The 21,005-nt window shown below is 43.7% G+C and overlaps 1 protein-coding gene across 1 annotated transcript in view; it reads right to left on the reverse strand.

Moving 5' to 3' along the window:
• The window catches only part of tyro3 (TYRO3 protein tyrosine kinase), an 88,912-nt gene that overhangs the window by 55,901 nt on the left and 12,006 nt on the right, over positions 1-21,005 (reverse strand). Inside the window, exons 2-4 of the mRNA XM_084336921.1 lie at positions 18,603-18,786; positions 10,704-10,804; positions 9,427-9,597 (exon numbers count right to left, since the gene is read on the reverse strand). Coding sequence (XP_084193047.1) covers positions 9,427-9,597; positions 10,704-10,804; positions 18,603-18,786 — 456 coding nt within the window. The remainder of the gene's footprint in view (positions 1-9,426; positions 9,598-10,703; positions 10,805-18,602; positions 18,787-21,005) is intronic.

Raw genomic sequence — 21,005 nt, forward strand, 5'->3', positions numbered from 1 at the left:
AAGGTTGGTTTACCCACATGGACAAAGGATCAGGACCTGATTGGTCAACGTGGGACAACCTAAATCTATAAAATGGTCCTATGTCCTGACCTGACTGGTCCATGTGGGTCAAGCAACCTATACAAGATGGTCTCTCCTATGTCCTTGTACCAAAGCGTTGTTGTTAACTATGAAAACATTTAACTGCAAGTGAAGAAGACAGTTTCTTTGTCATCACCCCATGGTCTTCTCCTAGGCACCTGTCTACCCACTCAGGTGTGTAAAAACCAGAGGGACGCATTTCAACATGTCATGTGACTTAACCAGAGGTATACTTGCCATTATTGACCATATTCACACGGCAGCCATTTTGCTCTTATGTCATGATCAGGTTGGAAATTCCTTTCTCCCCCGTTCCCACCCCTCCGATAGGCTGCTAGGTGGGTATTACTACATTCTGATCCTTGGAGCAATTTCCTGGCCTGCTACTTAATCCTTCAAACTGCCTGACCTCCACGCTGACGGGAAAGAGTGTGTGTGTGTGTGTGTGTGTGTGTGTGTGTGTGTGTGTGTGTGTGTGTGTGTGTGTGTGATGACCACCAGGCATAGTAAACCGTAGGCGTCTCAGTCATCCTCATATATATCTTCAGAGACATAAACATATCAATGATGTCATAATGAAAAATACTGGCTGTACATTCTGACACATCATCATCATAGGCACACGTACCGCAATGTACGTACATGAAAACCCCACACAGGGACACAAATGTATACTTACATGTAGGGCTGGGCGATATGACCAAAATACCATATCATAATATTTTCCTTAGTTTTGATGGCATAGCGGTATGTGATGGTATGGTTTTCCAGTGCAAATTACATCGTTATTATTTCATGTCTTTATCTTGTAATACTATTGTCATGGTCCAATTTCATGCAAGGAATCTTTATTTGATTAACTTAAAAATATACAGTTTGTATATATTATATATATATACAAACTATATCATTTTATATAAAATCCATATCTTTGCATGGATCCACACACACACAGGGAGACGAATGTATACATACATACACACACAATAACAAGGATTGTTATTGCATATAAACATACACACACACACACACACACACACACCACTCAGAAGTCAGCAGCAGTATTGATCTCCTCCGGAGATGAGCTCTCCGTTAGAGGACTAGGAAGAAAAAACGAGGAGTGGACAGTGACAAACGGAGACACCAATGGCTTGTGCATCTGAACCATTTTGTTCTGGGCTTCAGTGACATCGATGTCCACTCCTGCTAGCTTTTTTCCTTAACGCTAATAGGAGCGGACGTTAAGGCGTCGGTTTCATATGCATTCCAGACAGACCGTGCTGTATTACTGGAAACAGAGAGCGAGAGAGACACAGCGAGAGAGACACAGCGAGAGAGAGAGAGAGAGAGAGAGAGAGAGAGAGAGAGAGAGAGAGAGAGAGAGAGAGAGAGAGAGAGAGAGAGAGAGAGAGAGAGAGAGAGAGAGAGAGAGAGAGAGAGAGAGAGAGAGAGAGAGAGAGAGAGGTTGCGATGACTAAGGCTGAAATTCAGAGGAAATCCAATTTGCTGTCTGGAGGCAAACCGGCGTCTGTGTTTATCTTCCTGACACACAAAGAGGCAAAGCCTGAAATTCAAGGAGCAAAGAAAAGCAACAAAAGTCTATTTTCAGCATAACAAGTGTGGCCTGCAGACGCCTCAATTAAACCAGGCCCGATATACATTTACATTTACATTTAGTCATTTAGCTGACGCTTTTATCCAAAGCGACTTACAAGTTCTGTACGACAAGCCATCAGGAAGGGCACAACTCTATCAGCTGAGCAACAATGTTCATCAAAGTGTTGAGTGCTACAGTGTAGGTTAGTTTATTAGGACAAGTGCATGACAGTACGGTTAGTTAGGGTTAGATTTTTTTTTTTTGTTTTTTTTTTAATTCAGATAATGGTTGAAGAAGTGCGTCTTTAGTCGACGGCGAAAGATTGGACGTGATTCGGCTGTCCTAACTGGGGTGGGTAGTTCATTCCACCATTGTGGGGCAAGGACTGAGAATAGGCGACTTCTCTTTGATGACCCTCCCGGAGCTTGGATAGGAGTAGGTCTGAGGCGGCCAGAAGATGCAGAGCATAGGGGTCTTGAGGGTGTGTAGTTAGAGACCATTGACCGGAGGTAGGCGGGAGCGGTTCCCTTTGCCGCACGGTATGCTAGGTTGAGGGCCTTGAAGCGGATTCGTGCAGCAATGGGGAGCCAGTGCAGGTCCCTAAGAAGTGGGGTGACATGGGCCGACTTCGGTAGGTTTGAGATCAGGCGGGCCGCTGCGTTCTGAATGAGTTGAAGAGGCTTGGTGGCAGTGGCCGGGAGGCCAGCTAGCAGTGCATTGCAGTAGTCGAGGCGGGAGATGACTGTTGATTGGACGAGGAGTTGGGTGGCTTCTTTTGTCAGGAAGGGGCGGATCCTTCTGACGTTGCTCAGGAGGAATCGGCAGGTTCTGGTCGTCGCTGCGATATGCCTGAAAACTAACAAACCCTTTAAAGGAACACGCCAACATTTGGGGAAATTAGCTTACCGTCTTCTCCAGAGAGAGACAAGAAGATGGATACCAGTTTCCTCTCTGTGCGTTCAGTAGAAAGCTATCTGGCTGCATGTTAGCCTAGCTTAGCACAATGAATGAAAGCGGACAGTGCCGGTTAGCCTTCGGGAGAGTTGTTAGTTGGACAATGCCTAGGCTAACCGGCATGCAGCCAGATAGCTTTCTACTGAACGCACAGAGAGGAAACTGGTATCTATCTTCTCGTCTCTCTCTGGAGAAGACGGTAAAATAAGTTCCCAAAATGTTGGCGTGTTCCTTTAACTTTATAGAGAATGAATCGCCTCCCTTCATCTAGTGATCATGGTAAATGGACAGCGTTTATATAACGGCTTTTATCCAAAGCTCTTTACAATTTATGCCTCACATTCACACACTGATGGCGGGAGCAGTTAGGGGTTATACGTGTCTTGCTCAAGGACACTTCCGACAGGCTGCCGGGAGGAGCTGGAATTGAACCAGGAACCTTCAGATTACCAGGCGACTGCTCTACTTCCTGAACCACTGTCGCCCCTGTGATCACCCTTCATAGTGTGATGTAACACTAAAGAAATACAAAATAAATCTGCAAGGATTTGAGTAATCTGTTACGGTGCAGCTTAATTAATGACAAGCTACCGTGTGCAACATGACCTGCTGGATATCGGCACGTAAACATTAAAGCCGCGTTTGCGGTTTAATAATTGACTAATTTACATAATAAGCTGAATTTAACTTTAAAGAGACATAACATCGCTCAATATATTACTGGAAACAACTCAAACACAACCAGCAGAAGAGACAGACCGGTTCAGATGACTTACAAAGAGACCAAAGACGAAAGAGGAGGCAGATTTCATTAACCCTAACTCTGGAGTACATACTAACTCTAACCCTGGAGTACATACTAACCCTGGAGTACATACTAACCATAGAGTACATACTAACCCTGGAGTACATACTAAACCTGGAGTACATACTAACTCTGGAGTACATACTAACCATAGAGTACATACTAACCCTGGAGTACATACTAACCCTGGAGTACATACTAACCCTGGAGTACATACTAACCCTAGAGTACATACTAACTCTGGAGTACATAATACTAACCCTGGAGTACATACTAACCCTGGAGTACATACTAACCCTGGAGTACATACTAACCATAGAGTACATACTAACCCTGGAGTACATACTAACCATAGAGTACATACTAACCCTGGAGTACATACTAACCCTGGAGTACATACTAACCATAGAGTACATACTAACCCTAGAGTACATACTAACCATAGAGTACATACTAACCCTGGAGTACATACTAACCCTGGAGTACATACTAACCCTGGAGTACATACTAACCATAGAGTACATACTAACCATAGAGTACATACTAACTCTGGAGTACATACTAACTCTGGAGTACATACTAACCATGGAGTACATACTAACCCTGGAGTACATACTAACCCTGGAGTACATACTAACTCTGGAGTACATACTAACTCTGGAGTACATACTAACCCTGGAGTACATACTAACTCTGGAGTACATACTAACTCTGGAGTACATACTAACCCTAACCCTGGAGTACATACTAACCATAGAGTACATACTAACTGGAGTACATACTAACCCTGGAGTACACACTAACCCTAACCCTGGAGTAGGGCTGGGCGATTAATCTATTTTATCGATTAATTCGAATTCATGATTTAGGACGATTTAAAAAAATGAAAATCGATAAAAAAATTATAAAAAAGAGTCACATTATATTTTACAAAAAGTGATGTTTGGTGAAAGTTAGATTTGCACTTTATTAAATTCATTCTTGTTTGATGATCAAGAGGCACCTTTTATTTGTTTTAAGTGAAGTTTGGTGAAAAAGCAAGTTATTGCACTATTAATCCCAATAGGGATAAAACTAAAGTAACCTTTTATATATATATGTGTCAAATAAAAACAAAGCTTATTTGAATGATTTCCTTGTCATTTCTAGTTTTTAAGAGAACGAAATCGATTCAAATCTTAAATCGGATGTGGTGTGAAAAAATCGGAGATTTTATTTTTAGGCCATATCGCCCAGCCCTACCCTGCCTAGAGTACATACTAACCCTGGAGTACACACAGTATTATGCACAGTACCCTTTACCATCATGAGCACATACTTTGTAGCAGGTGGCCTCAACAGAACTGACCCCCTGACTTTGACAACATGAGTGTCAATCTCCAGCTGTTGAGCTTTATTTGTTAAACTACATGCTTCACATTCAGTCATACACTGTATTAAGTATAACTAGGTCAGGTTCTCACCCTCCTTGAAGGAGAATTGACCTAAATTGAACAAGTCCACCCGACAAAACACCAAATGACATAACAAAGTACAAACCATATAGTCTAAAAGCATAATATTTGAGGTTGCTTAAAAAATAAAAAATGTATTGAAATCTTTATTTCAATGTAAATAAATACAAAAAAAAATAAAAATCATTAATCTCTAGCAATGAAATGGAAAAAAAACTAAAAAGAACATTTACATGTTCGAAAATGACATAAAAACCCATAGCCTACTATTTTAAGTTGCAGTTAAATGACAAGCTATAGCACACACCCACATGAAGCAATAAACCACCTGTATTTACAGATAAACAGGTGTTATAGAGTCATGGTGTGTAAACCCACATGTCGCTGCGAGCAGCAGCCAGTCCTGCACACACCTCCATCACCAGACACCTGCTTCACACTCAAATTCGTGCCCAAGCATCGATGCAGTAATTCAATAGAATCAGATTATTTTCTGCAATTTATTTATTTGAGACGGTTGATTATTGATTAAAGCTACAGAGATATTTTTTTTACAAAATTATATTATATATCATTGTCAGATTGGTGGTGATACCTTTGTATAATTACAGTAAACAAATGAGAACATTTTCAGAAACAATTGGTAGCCTAATTTTCATGATGGGACCACATTAACAGATTATTTTGCAGTTTGTTTTGCTGACGGGAGGAGAGGGTGAACAGCCCTGGCTAACCGTGAACGTGGAGTTATTTTTGTTGATGAATCAACTCGCGTGTGGAAAGGCTTCTATTGAGCCATAATGCAATGCCCTCTATTCTGGTGTGTGGCAGACAAAAGCATCAACCGCCTTCAACTCATCCAGAACGCAGCCGCCGGGCTCGTGTCGGGCACCAAGAGGAAGGACCACATCTCCCCAGTCCTTGCTTCCCCCTACACTGGCTCCTGGTCAAACAAACAATACATTTCAAGATCGTCATGTTCGCTTACAAAGCCCTAAGCGGTCTCGCCCCAGCTTACATCGAGGAACTCCTGGTCCAATCAGCCAGCTCCAAATCTGCATTAACCCTTTCACTACCGCACTACCAAATGGTTAACCCTTTCACTGCGACAATACAGAAGGTTAACCCTTTCACTACCACACTACAGCAGGTTAACCCTTTACTATCACACAACAGACGGTTAACCTTTCATTACCACACTACAGAAGGTTAACCGTGGTAGTGAAAGGGTTAAAATCCCACACTCTGGTGAGGAAGGGAAACCGAGCATTCGCAGTTGCAGCGCCAAAACTCTGGAACAAGCTCCCACTAAACATAAAAAATCTGTAAGCAGGCCATGCTCAAACCCCACCTTTTCGCCATAAAAAAAAATCCTTGAGCTAGTTTTGTGTTGTAGTATGACAGGTGTATTATGTCCATCTGTTCTCTGTCTGCTTGGTTGGCCTGCATGTATTTATAAAGGTTTTCTTCAGTTTGCTTATTGTTTCCTGTCTTTATGTTTTTTCTTTTTTCCCAGGGATGCGCCCCGGACTGATGTAACTATTGGTTGAGGGGCGCAATATAAATAATTGTATCATATCATCATAATGCCTTCAACAGAACTCCTGTGGATCCGACACAATCGCACAAAATATCAATATCAAATAGACTCAACTCAAGTCTAATTCATTGTCATTGCACAGTAGTGTGACGAAAAGAAGTTGGCCTCTAACCAGAGTGCAAATGTAACAGTAAAGTGCATTAACAATATACAATGTACAAGTGATTAAATATATACAATATATAAATATATATAACAAGCTACTGAGTAATATATGCTAAAGTTTAAACTGATGTGTGTACAGTCGAATTATGTACAGTGATACAGGTATACATATACTATGGTAGTAAGCCATACTGGCCAGTGGTATAACTAGTAAGAGTAGGTATGGGATAGATATAGATATAGTATACAGGAGTGTATACAGGTAAGTGAACAGGGATATATGCAGATATGACCAAACAGTTTTAGATGCATATATTATAGTACCTGGCTATCATAGGGGTGTGTAAACAGTAATATATGGGTAGACTAGGTGGTGGCAGTCACATCCATCGTTTTTCATTCTCATTATGTTTCTGCAGTAATCCTGCAGGTTTGGAAGTTGAATTACAATGTGTAATGAATCCTCCTAGTGGTGCCTTCAACTGTGACACCTCTACTGCAGACACCAACCGGACTCCAAAGACAGGGAGTGAGTAACCCTGTGTGTACGTGTGTGTGTGTGTGTGTGTGCAGCCAGGAAGCAAGAGAGCCATATAATTGTTTCCTAGCAATGTATGACTAATACTGAGCCTGTACTGCAAGCATAAGACAAAATGCACACACACACACACACACACACACACACACACACACACACACACACACACACACACACACACACACACACACACACACACACACACACACACACACACACACACACACACACACACACACACACACACACACACACACACACACACACACACACACACACACACACACACACACACACACACACACACACACACACGTTTTATTCTCCACCCATCGATCATCCATAGCAACACTACTATCACCGACATCCAAGAAGGATGAGAAGGTGATTTTGGGCTTTACAAATTAATTTGAGTTGATTTGATTTTGATTTATAGATTATACAATGGGAGAGGGAGGGAGGGAGAGAGAGAGGGAGAGGGAGGAGAAGGAAGGACAGAGGAAGGAAAGGAGAGGAGAGGAGAGGAGAGGAGAAGAGGGGGAGTCGTGGTGAGACGTGAGGCAGCCTGAATGCGGCGGACCTTACTGAGAAGAGGCGACGGGGCCGAGAAGGTCACACGGCATGTTTCTCCAGTTATTTCAAAATGTATTTGGTAACTTTGTAGAAGATGACAGAAAAGCAGCCTTTGGTCGAGAAGGTAAAAGAAATTCAGTCGTTGTCATGCGATGCTCTGGAGTTAACGGGTAATATTTGTGATTTCAATATCGATCAAAAGAACAGCCTTATTGAATAGGTGTCATTTAGAAAAGGTACCTCACTCACTCACAAAACATACTGTATAATTACATAACCCAGCTGCAACACATGGTACCTCAAACTGCTCACTCACCAGTGCCTCCACGGAAACGCCCCTCTCTACTTTGTTATCGTCTTTTTCCCCCTTTTCTTTTTCCGTTTTTCTCCCATCCCAATGTTAGTCGTTATGCCAATTTCCAATCCCCTTCCTGGTCGTTGCGCAGTCTACCCCCTACCGTCGGTCTGGGAGGGCGGAGACTATCACATGCTTCCTCCGACACATGTGTACCCAGCCCACCGCCTCTTTTCACCTGGCAGTGCGGACTCTCACTGGGAGAGTGTAACGTGTGGAGGGTCACACTACCTCTCCCAGATCCTTCCCTTGCTGTGCAGGCGCCCCGACCGAACTGTAGGAGTCGCTGTTTACAACGACCAGGACCCACCCACGCCGGCTTCCCACCCGCTAACACTGCCAATTGTGTTAGTATGGACGGTCGGCCAAGCCGGAGGCACCACAGCCGGATTCGTTCCCACTGGCTCTGTGGTGGTAGACAGACGCTTAGTCCGCTGCGCTACCCGGCCGCCCTGCCCCGCTCTACCTTAAAGAACTCATCCCCCCTCAATCCTCCTCACGACACCTCCGCTCCGGCCAGGCAAACCTCCTCCAGCGCCGTGGAAGATCTTCTTTCTGCTCATCCACTCCCAGTCTGTGGAATGCTCTCCCTGACCATCTGAGAGCACCACAGACTGTGGATGCTTTTAAAAAAGGGCCTCAAAACTCATCTTTTTAATAGAGCCTTTTGTTGATTTGTATCTAGTTTTAGCTCCACACATTTTATGTTCTTTTACTAGTTTTAGCCCTTCTTATTCTATGCTCTTTACTCCTTACTAGTTAATAATAATAATGCAGGACCTGTTCAGAGGTCTTTAATTGGCATGCAATTATCCTCAATGTTAGCGGTTAGCACACACACACACCGGAACACACACGCATGCATTGTTTTTTGTAGGATCGCCGATGCGATTCGTCTCTGCACTTAACCCATCCCGTCGTCCTTCCAGACAGGCGAGGGCCGCGCCCGGGGACCAATCCAAGTACTCCTGCCCGTCTTCGTCAAGGACGCCACAGCGTTAGCGATCTGTTGTTGTGCATGTTTTTCCATTGGGTTTATCTTATCTGGAGGAAACCCTTGCGAGCACGGGGAGAACATGCAAACTCCACACAGAAAGTCCTGTGAGATACCCCACCTGGGTACCTGGCATCATGGAAACCTGGTCCCCAAGCGGGAATCGAACCCTGGACCTTCTTGCTGTGAGGCGACAGTGTTAACCACTACACCACAGTGCCGCTAGTTTTAGTCTTGCTTATTTTATATTCTTTATTTTTTTTACTCTCTTGCTAGCTTTTATGTTCTTTTACACTTTAGTGCTTTGAGATCTGCTCCACAATTATAAAGCGCCCCTACAAATCGAATATATTATTACTATTATTATTACCTTGAACAAGCAGGACAGAAGGGGAGGACATGGAGTCTCCCGCCTGAGCGCCTCCCAGCGTCCACTGCACGTCCACGGGGTCCGGGGGCCCCACGGCCGAGCAGGTCAGGTTGAAGGGGACCCCAGGGAAGGTGGACACGTCCTGGGGCTCCAACGTGAAGTGAGGCACCCCTGAGGAGAGACGGAGACACCTCAGTGACCAGGGAGAGGAGAGGGAGAGAGAGAGAGAGAGAGAGAGAGAAGACGGATAGAGAGAGAAGAGAGAGACAAAGAGAACAGGGAGAGAGAGGGGGAGAGAGAGAGAGAGAGAGAGAGAGAGAGAGAGAGAGAGAGAGAGAGAGAGAGAGAGAGAGAGAGAGAGAGAGAGAGAGAGAGAGAGAGAGAGAGAGAGAGAGAGACATTGTTTGGCTCACAGACCACCACTTGTGTTACATTTGGACCCTTGGCCCTCCAGGTCAAAAGGCTTTGGCTCCTCAAAGATATTCCATTACAATTACAGTATTTAAGACTCCATTTACATCGCCTAGTATTAAATGTGAATAAATAAATGTGATCTGTATTCTGGATAAGGTCAAACGCATATTAATGTCATATTAATGGCATATATATTAAAGTATGATGCATGTACTAGCCCCCCCCCCCCCGCCCCCCAGCTGTGTTTTCTTTTGGCATTGTCGAAGGCAAGACACATTTAAAAATATTCATATTCAGTATATTCATTATCTCTATAGGGAGATAGAGAAAGAGAGATAGAAGAGAGAGAGAGACAGAAGAGTGAGGGAGTTAGAGAAAGTGAGAAGTGGGAGACAGAGAGAGAGAAGGAGAAAGAGAGAGAGGGGATGAGAAGAGGGAGATAGAGAGAGAGGGGAGGGAGGGAGAAAGAAAGGGGGGAGGGAGAAAGAGAGAGAAGAGGGAGAAGGAGAGAGAAGAGAAGGAGTGAGAGAAGAGGAAGATAGAGAGAGAGAAGAGGGAGAAAGGAGAGAAGAGAACAAGAGAGAGAAGAACGAGAAGAGGTAAAGGGGGAGGGAAGAGAATGAGAGAGAGAGATGAGGAAGAAAGAGATGAGGGAAGAGGAAGATAGAGAGAAGAGGGAGAAAGAGAGAGAGAAGAGAACGAGAGAGAGAAGAGAACGAGAGAGAGAAGAGGGAGATAGAGAGAAGAGGCAGAAAGAGAGAAGAGAGAAAAGAGAGAGAGGGAGAAAGAGAGAAGAGAGAAAGAAGAGGGGAGCACGGTAGAGGGCAGATGCAGAACTAGAGGAGTGTGTGATGATGAGTCACCTTCAACAGTGATCCATGCTGATTCAGAGGAGATGGTGAGGCCATGGAACTCCACCTCACACCAGTACTTCCCTGCATCCTGCTGCTGCACAGACTTCACACTGCAAACACATGACATAGTACACAGCTTAGAGACAGCTGAGAACACTGCAAACACATAGTATACTTAGAGACAGCTGAGAACACTGCAAACACATGACATAGTACACAGCTTAGAGACAGCTGAGAACACTGCAAACACATAGTACACACTTAGAGACAGCTGAGAACACTGCAAACACATGACATACACAGCTTAGAGACAGCTGAGAACACTGCAAACACATGCCATAGTACACAGCTTAGAGACAGCTGAGAACACTGCAAACACATAGTACACACTTAGAGACAGCTGAGAACACTGCAAACACATAGTACACACTTAGAGACAGCTGAGAACACTGCAAACACATAGTACACACTTAGAGACAGCTGAGAACACTGCAAACACATGACATAGTACACAGCTTAGAGACAGCTGAGAACACTGCAAACACATAGTACACACTTAGAGACAGCTGAGAACACTGCAAACACATAGTACACACTTAGAGACAGCTGAGAACACTGCAAACACATAGTACACACTTAGAGACAGCTGAGAACACTGCAAACACATAGTACACACTTAGCGACAGCTGAGAACACTGCAAACACATAGTACACAGCTTAGAGACAGCTGAGAACACTGCAAAACACAACACACAATGCCAAAACAATGCGTATAGAGCAGGGGTGCTCAATGTAAGACTTGCAGGTCAATTCAGCCTCTACACAGCATTATTTCTGGCGCTCTTAATGGCTCCAGAGAATGATTCAATATTATATTTGGTCCATTTTCATGCAATTTAACTATTTCAGAGGGGGGGGGGTGAGTATTAAAAGGTACACACATTGACATTAGACCAAAAATACCCTTATTTACTTCCAATCCAACTTTATTTATAAAGCGCTTTAACAGCCACAGGGGCACAAAGTGCTGTACAGGGGGAGCATATTAAAAACTATTAGCAGCACTAAAAATAGAAAAAAAAAAAAAAAACAAGAGTACCAAAACAGAGATAAAAAACATTAGATAAATATAGGCAGCAATACAAGTTTAAATAGATCAGAGTACTTAAAAAAAAAATTTAAAAGCAAGGGAAACAGTAACAAAACGATACAACAACAACACAGTAAGACAATAAGATCATAAAATCAACAAGCTACATGGTGTCGAAAGCCAGAGAGAAGAGGTGGGTCTTAAGGAGGCCTTTAAAACGGGGCAGTGATGAGGCCTGCCTAATCTGCAGTGGCAGCTCATTCCACATTTTGGGGGCGGCAACGGAGAAAGCACGGTCCCCCCTGAGCTTACGCCTAGTTGTAGGCACTACTAGGAGCAGCTGGTCAGCTGACCTGAGAGAGCGAGAAGGTGTATAGACCTGCAACAGCTCAGAGAGGTAGGTTGGAGCAAGGTCATGAAGGGCTTTAAAAGCAAATAAAAGAATTTTAAAATGAATCCTAAAGTGCACTGTTATATTAATTAACTTATCAATGTCTAGTGTCATTGTTTGGCTCACAGACCACCACTTGTGTTACATTTGGACCCTTGGCCCTCCAGGTCAAAAGGCTTTGGCTCCTCAAAGATATTCCATTACAATTACAGTATTTAAGACTCCATTTACGCCTAGTATTAAATGTGAATAAATAAATGTGATCTGTATTCTGGATAAGATATTAAAGTATGATGCATGTAGTTAGTAGCCCCCCCCCCCCCCCCGCCCGCAGCTGTGTTTTCTTTTGGAATTGTCGAAGGCAAGACACATTTAAAAAGATTCATATTCAGTATATTCATTATCTCTTCCCATTCAATCTTCTCAACAGAACAATAGATTTAGACCAACAATAAAAGACCAAAACAGACCATATACCAAAACACGCAACTACCAGCACAGTAGTGAGGTCTTGTTTAACGATAAGATAAGATGACTTTATTATCCCTGGGGAAGACATTGTGTTGTTGTCTTGTCAAGGACGTGAACGTAGGCAAATAAGAGCATAACAAATAAGAAATAGATAACAAAATGTCAGAAACACTCAATTAACTATAAAGATTGTTATGATGTCTTTAAGGGTCACGGTAACCGACATCACCAAAGTACCCGTGTTTGTTTTGTACACTGGCTGAGTTAGTCCCGTATTTTGGCTCGAAGACAATGTGTGCGTTTGTGCCACAGGGTGTTTGCTAGCTTACAGAGATCAGTCCATTCGAAGATTTACCAGGAGCTCCCAAGCCCTGTGGGGTTCATTCATGTATACGTGCATTAATTCATGAGGTCCATTCATTTCCTAAAGCGGGTTTTTGTTGATGCTTTTTCCGCTAAAGTTTGTGGGAAAAGAAGATACTTTGTTGTGGTTTTATGATGTCACAGCCGGGTAGTGTTTCATTACTGATCTGGAGGCGAGGCAGAGGCGAAGCATGATTGCTGAACGGGAGTGAGGCTGAGTGAGGCTGAGTGTGAGGCTGAGTGAGGCTGTGAGAGGCTGAGTGAGGCTGTGAGAGGCTGTGTGAGGCTGAGTGAGAGGCTGAGTGAGGCTGAGTGAGGCTGTGAGAGGCTGAGTGAGGCTGAGTGAGGCTGAGTGAGGCTGAGTGAGAGGCTGAGTGAGGCTGTGAGAGGCTGTGTGAGGCTGAGTGAGAGGCTGAGTGAGGCTGAGTGAGAGGCTGAGTGAGGCTGAGTGAGGCTGAGTGAGGCTGAGTGAGAGCATTCCATCGCCTCATTACCGTTCACTGGTGGATGTGGGTGTGAGTGAGTGCCTTTTTATGTCGCCAAGGAAACGTTACGTGTAGAGATGACATCATCGGAGCATATGAATGACAGACAATCACGTGTACTAAGCTACTTTATGACCCTTCTAAAAGGTCTACTGGGTCTGGCTCTACAGTAGCTTATTGTAAACGCCTCCCTTCCCTGGGGATCAGTGGTTGCATCATGTGATCTAATGTGTGCTGTGCTGCCTTCTAGAATGATACTTCAGATGAAGATATAGCTAAGTCTATTAGTGGTGGGGGAAATATCCATACGTAGTAGTATCGCGATACTTTGCGTGGCGATACTGTATCGATACAGGGACGCCAAGTATCGATATTCAATTATTTATTAAAAAATATATAATAATAATAATTGGTTTGTATTTAAAAAAAAAATTATAAGGAAGTAGCATTGTTCATTTCAATACCTGTATAGTACAATAGTCCACACACACGCACACATGTGCATTCAGTTAAGTTGGAATATGACTGTAATACAAACAGTTCAGTTTGTCAGGTACATGCAACACAGATTACAGTGTTTACATCTGTCTGCTTGAGAAAATACCATGTTCTGCAATAAAAATTATTGAAGTGAGATGAACAGACTGAACTTTATTTTATTAGATAAAACTTGATAAAGTTTTACTTTGCAGTTGAAAAAAGGTAATAAGGCAATATATCGCAATATTAATATCGCAATACTCAGTATATCGCAATATATTTAGTATCGCAATACTATCGTATCATGACTCAAGTATCATGATAGTATCGTATCGTGAGGCCTCTGGTGATTCCCACCCCTAAAGTCTATATGACTGTTCATCGCCTACGAGTGTGATCGTATGCTGCCTGTGATGCCGGCAAAAACAAAATGTGAATTTCAGTTTCTCACTAAATGACCTTTGAACAATTTGAGATAAAAAAATTTAAATATACATTTTTGTTTCAATTTGATACTATTGGACTTAAATTACATTACCACAAAGTCCAACATGATGACATCAATTGGATTATTTAAGGTGTGATTTAGCAGCAAACATAATGATAGGACATGGATACCAGAAAGAATTCTTATAGATAAAAATAAAATAAAATACTTCACATAAGCTCTCTATAGAGTGACTCACTGGGTTATTAAGCAGGCCATGCGGGTTAGAGACGTTGTGGGTTAGAGTCCAATTCATTTGTTTTGTCTAGAATCTTTCCCCCCCAACTGGACTTGTTGGATTTAACCTGTTCTGCTTACTGAGCCAGAAGAGATTAGGACACCATATTAGATATAGGCTTTCATACATTCCAGCGCTTTAAGAATGCTATAATCAGGTGCACCTAATGTGACACAACATGGCCTTTTCCTGTCAGACCATTAGCCATTCCATTCACATTTACAGGATCCTTTGTGAATAATAGGCTACAATATAAATACATTATTAAGCCTTTCACTGCCACACTACAGAAGATTAACCTTTCACTACCACACTACAGACGGTTAACCTTTCACCTTTCACTACCACACTACAGAAGGTTAACCTTTCACTCCTACACTACAGAAGGTTAACCTTTCACTACCATACTACAGAAGGTTAACCTTTCACTACCACACTACAGAAGGTTAACCTTTCACTACCACACTACAGACGGTTAACCTTTCACCTTTCATTACCACACTACAGAAGGTTAACCTTTCACTACCATACTACAGAAGGTTAACCTTTCACTACCACACTACAGAAGGTTAACCTTTCACTACCACACTACAGACGGTTAACCTTTCACCTTTCACTACCACACTACAGAAGGTTAACCTTTCACTACTACACTACAGAAGGTTAACCTTTCACTACCATACTACAGAAGGTTAACCTTTCACTACCACACTACAGACGGTTAACCTTTCACCTTTCACTACCACACTACAGAAGGTTAACCTTTCACTACCATACTACAGAAGGTTAACCTTTCACTACCACACTACAGAAGGTTAACCTTTCACTACCACACTACAGAAGGTTAACCTTTCACTACCACACTACAGAAGGTTAACCCTTTCACTACCACACTACAGACGGTTAAATGCTGTGAAATAATAAATACCTACCGATCAAAACTTAACTAAATATACAAAATACTAAATACTAAATACCAAACATCACAACACAAAAATACATTAGACATTGGACATTTCCTTTTGCTTGTCCCACCCCAACCACCCGAGCAGTCGAGATCTCCAAATAAATAACATCCAGCAATGTCAGGGACCAGTTAATTACCGTGAGCTTCTCAGGCTCTTTCCATCTCATAGCGATACGCTTTTTGGCTGCTGTAACGCCTGCCAGAATAATTATTTTCTGTTGTATGGATGTTGGTAGTAAAGATATATCGTTTAGAAGTAATGTTGCTGCCGTGAGTGGAATCGATACACCACAGATGCCCGAGAGTTTAGCTGCTATAGATCTCCAAAAATGGGCCACTGGTGGGCAATCCCAGACCATATGCATATACGTGCCGGTGGCTCCCAGAGAGTGCACCGGGAGTCGGCCACCAGCAACTGTTGTTACTTGTATGCCTTTTGCGGTGGAATTGGCCGAATACTATTCGTGATTCCTCCTAGAGCCAGGACTCATACAATACAAGACAGCAATAGGAACAAAAGAACTTCAGCACCTCGGATAGCGCCAGCTGACACACTGCAGACTGGGAGGAATTCCACCACCTGCCTGGTATGAGACCTGGCGATCTTCTCTGACCGGCCGAAGACCAGAACGTCGTCCAGGGTCGAATCAAATTTGTATCCCCTGACGACGCAGAGGCCCCAGCACGGTCTCCACGCACTTGGTGAAGATGCGAGGAGCCAGAGAGTAGCCGAACGGCAGCCTCTGGTACTCGTACGTTAAGGCCTGAAAAAGGAAGCGTAGGTATGGCCTAGGAGGGAAGATCGGGATGTGAATACGCATCCTTCAGGTCTATGGAGGTGAACCAGTCTCCCACCTGACAGCGCTTAACAGGTGGGTGACGGTCAACATTCTGAACCTTCCATGGGACAGGTCCAGTATGGGTCTGACACCCCCCACCCCCACATTTCTCGGGCACCAGAGAATATCGGGAGTAAACGCCGCTCATCGCGTCCTCCCTTGGGACCACGACGATGGCCTGCTTCGCCGCCAGAGAACGAATCTCCTCGGCCAGGGCTGTCACTGCCATGGACTCTGATAATAGAGTCTGTACCAAACCCAAAAACGGAGGGCGGGGGTGTGTAAACTGTAACACAAGCGCCACCCTCAGCGTTCTCTCCATCCACACCGACATATGGCTACTGCCGCAGCCATACGTGGTAAAAATTCCAAAAGCGCCCCTGCCGCCAACTGCCGCTGGTCCGCTAGGAATCGTAGATAGGTGGCCCGGTCCCTCCCGCTGTGCGTGGTCAACCCTGGTCTCGCCAACCGCACAAGCAGGGTGTCTCGCGGAGCCGGGATATCGCACCCAGACTCGACCAACGAGGCAATCGCACCCAAGGGGGGGACCGCGACAGAAGGGGCGGTCTGATACAGGGGGAGCGGCCATCACCCCTGGTGACATAGGCTCCCCCGCTGAGCATCTTCCCGGCTTAGCTTGCTGAGGACAGCCTGCTCTGCAGCTGGACATGCATGGTGTGTGGTCCCCACGCTGTCCGATAGGCACTGCTCCACTAGTAGTGAAGCACTGCTCCACTAGTAGTCATGCAATAACCTGCACTGCGGCACACCTGTGCATGTACCCGTGTAAGGGTTAACGAATGAATGAATGAAAACTTTATTAACATATTGCAGAATGGGCTAGCCCAATACACACAATTGTTAAGGGGATGCAGACCAGAGAAAACGTTAGTCCTGTCTACATCAGGGTCCCCCATTTTCAATTAATAGATTCACAAATGCACACCTGCCCTGAGCCCTGTCATCAGCCCATCCACCCATGTAAAGGGTAAATAAGCCTCAGCTAAACCCCCAACATTAGACACCGATTGACCGTCAGCATGAATGGTTAAGAGGAGGGAAGAGTGAAGACAGCCCCGGCGGGGTACAGGGGAAACGGCGCCCCAAACATTGTAGCATTAGCACCAGCTGCGCGCGCTAAGATACTTGGAAAAACATTCAACAATGAGTCATGATGACCACGTTTATCCAAACACCCAGCCCCCCGCGCTAATACATCGCCCGGTCGTCTCACGAGACAACGAGCAGTATCAAACATGCCAGTACCAAAGCCTGCCAGCGCAGGTCCTACCTGAACGCGACGTGGGCCGACTGCCAAGCGCCGCGCGAAGTCCATCGGTCCGCTGTCAAGCAACGAGGAAAACACAGGATAGGACCACCGTGCTGTCTGGACGTGCCGAGAAGGTTCCGGGGGCTGGCGTACTTCTGGCGAAAGCCCAACATTGCGTAATTTCTCCCTACGCTTCATAACAAAGTTCCACCCGTTTGCAAGTGCATATGAGCAGCTTCCGCGTTTGGAAAAGAATGAGGAAGGGTGAGGGCGTGACCACTTCCTGCCTGTTGTAGGGGCACGCAGGGGAGTGGCGTGGTCACGTGCAGGTGGGTGCATGTGTTTGGTTTCCATGGGCACAGTAGGTGCTGAAGATAATGATATCTCAGAAGGGAGAGCGAGACGCGATTGCCAGTAATGAGATATAACTTATCATCTACATGCTGTGGGACAAGACCAGACAAGGGGTTCACCTCTAAGGCTGAGACGATATGCCATTTGGAAGAATCGATAAATCGGGACAAAATTATCGATAAATATTGATTTTTTTAAATTATTATTATAAAATATATATATATATATATATATATATATATATATATATAAAACAATTTATTTTAAATATTATCACACACACAAACGTAACGTTAAATAACATAAATTATTTTAAGAAAAAAGTATTTAAAATTATTATTATTATTCTTTTTTTTTCACATGCAAAACAATCTATAAGTGATGCCACTTAGCGATTTCATGCAGTTATCGATAAATCAATAAGTGGTCTCAGCCTTAGTTACCTCCAAACAGACACACACACCCCCTCCTACCTGTGGAAGGTCTCCCAGTGATGGTCTCCCAGGGTGATGTACATCTGGTCAGTGCTGTAGAGCTTCTCTCCGTCCTTCATCCAGATGATCTCCGGCTCGCTGAGGCCCTCGATGGCACAGCCCAGCCTGGCCATGTTCCCCTGAGTCACCGTCAGGTTGGCTGGGTTCTTGGTGAAGCGCAAACCTGGAGGAGCAAGGAGGCGGGTGTCACTAAAGAGCCCAGCGGCCAAGTCAAAGTAACTGCTATATCTTCGAAGATTGATGATCACAAAATATTAGTGCTGTCAATAGATTTTAAAAAATTAACTAATTAATCTCACAATTTTCTGTAATAGATTAAAAAAATCGCATTTTTCTACTTAAGACCGAAGCTTGTAACAGATATTTACTTGAGTAAAATCATGGAATTAATGTAAAATCAACACAAAGAAAGTATATTTAGATTCAAAGACTATTTTAATAGCTTTCTTTGAATACAGTTTCTCTCCTGTGAAATACAAATGTTCAACAAAACCATCAACATTGTCTCAACTGGACCTCTTTCTTATATCCACGGCGCCAACAGAAATAAAAACAACCCAGGCCTATGTTAAAGTGCAGATTGGCTTAGAGGACGATAATGTCTTGTATGAACTACCAGTAATATAAATCATATTAACAACAAAAATGTGTTCCATCTTCATGTCAGATGATTTTCAAAAAGGTGCATGAGTCAATGCAAAAAAAGAACAAGCAAATATACTGCTGAAAGTTCAGAACGTTGAAAAATGTTCACTCCATAGATGAATCTAGATAAAAGAAATTAACGCTTTAAATCATTTAAATTAATCTCCAAAGTTAAAGCATTAACTTTGACAGCCCTACAAAACACTGGAACTGGAAATATTGAATCTTCAAACAGGGACTGACTTCGCATATAGACTAGGCATGTACAGCTGTACCAATGTAAATGATCTTTAAAGTCCCGCTCTGAAGTCGGACTCGGTGTGGACGGCCACGGAAGCTGTTCTCGCACATGAAACCCACGCGCGCCTCTGGTCTGTCCCCGGCGTGAGGGGGAGTTAAGTAAGTGCCTTGCTTAACACTTTGGATGCCAACGACGCTATAAGTCGTTAGTTCATGCCGCCAGTTGAGTGCCGCCAACGACATATAGCGTTTGTTTGTCGTATTTTTTTTTATTGGCGATTTGAATTCATATGTCATCAATCGAGCCTCACGCTAGTGTTGCAGAGTCTCTCTGAGCTCAATTGGGAAGATACCGCCCCCTATCGTCTCTCCCTGTGTAACTGCACCCCATTAGTTTAGACTGATGAAGGGGGGGGGGGGGGGGGGGGGGCAGTTTCCTCATTTTACTTTTCCGTCAAGCAAACTGAAGAGACCCAAGTTGATCGCCGGGCCGGAAAACGCGTGGAATATATATTTACAGTACCCAACGCTGAATCAATAAACGCGATCGATATTTGGAATGGCGATCAGGAATTGGAATAATCTTTTTGGATAACATCTGATCTGAGGTAAGGAATCTATTTTACCAGTCTTAGGGTAATCAGAGCTTTTTTCACAGATATATCAACGTGTCCCATATGTGTGTGTGTGTGTGTGCGCTGATCAGGAAATAAGATAATCGATATTTCTGCCCGCTTCTATAGCGTGCATAAGTACACATATACTAGCGATAATCTAGCGTTTATTTGAAAACTATTCATAAATAGGCCGAAAAATAACAACGTTTTTGTGTATGCCAGAATATTCCAGTAAATGCCGTTTATCACGGAATCTATATATTTTCCTGAAAAACGAGGGCTTTTCAAAATGCTATAAAACGGAAATGAACCGATTAAAAAACAATCCGTTTCGACAATGTTGACTGCAAACAAGTCATTGATAAGCGACGGGCAGATTAGACACATAGCCATAATTTAAGACAGAGATTATGCGTTCACAACGCTATCATTGAAGTGGGTGGAGGCATTTAACCACGTTTTACCATGTTCACCAGTGGTAATCAAAGTGTTAAGGGGCACTTCAAATCCCCCATTAATATTCCTTTTGGATTCTGTTGCACGGGAGAATTCCAGTAACAAGCTCTGAATCACTTGTTATTTGTTCAAAACTGACACTGGATTCTACATTCCTTCATTGTGAGGCTTGATAAACAATACCGAGAGCCTGTAATCACAGCCTGACACCCAGAAGAAACAACGGGGAGTAGACAGTGACACACAGTCCACTCCCTTCTGTTTTTCCTTCTAGCATATGTCACTCACTTCACTTGGTAAGACATGTAAAAGTAGAACTGGGTCTGGCTACCAAATCTGTAAAATCATAAGACACAGTCACATTCATAAGGTTTCTATGAATAGGATTGGATTATTGGTGAGGTCACATAGACACATGCCCTTG

Source organism: Notolepis coatsorum, assembly GCF_963971535.1.
Source record: "Notolepis coatsorum genome assembly, chromosome: 2".
In the NCBI taxonomy this organism is placed as follows: domain Eukaryota; kingdom Metazoa; phylum Chordata; class Actinopteri; order Aulopiformes; family Paralepididae; genus Notolepis; species Notolepis coatsorum.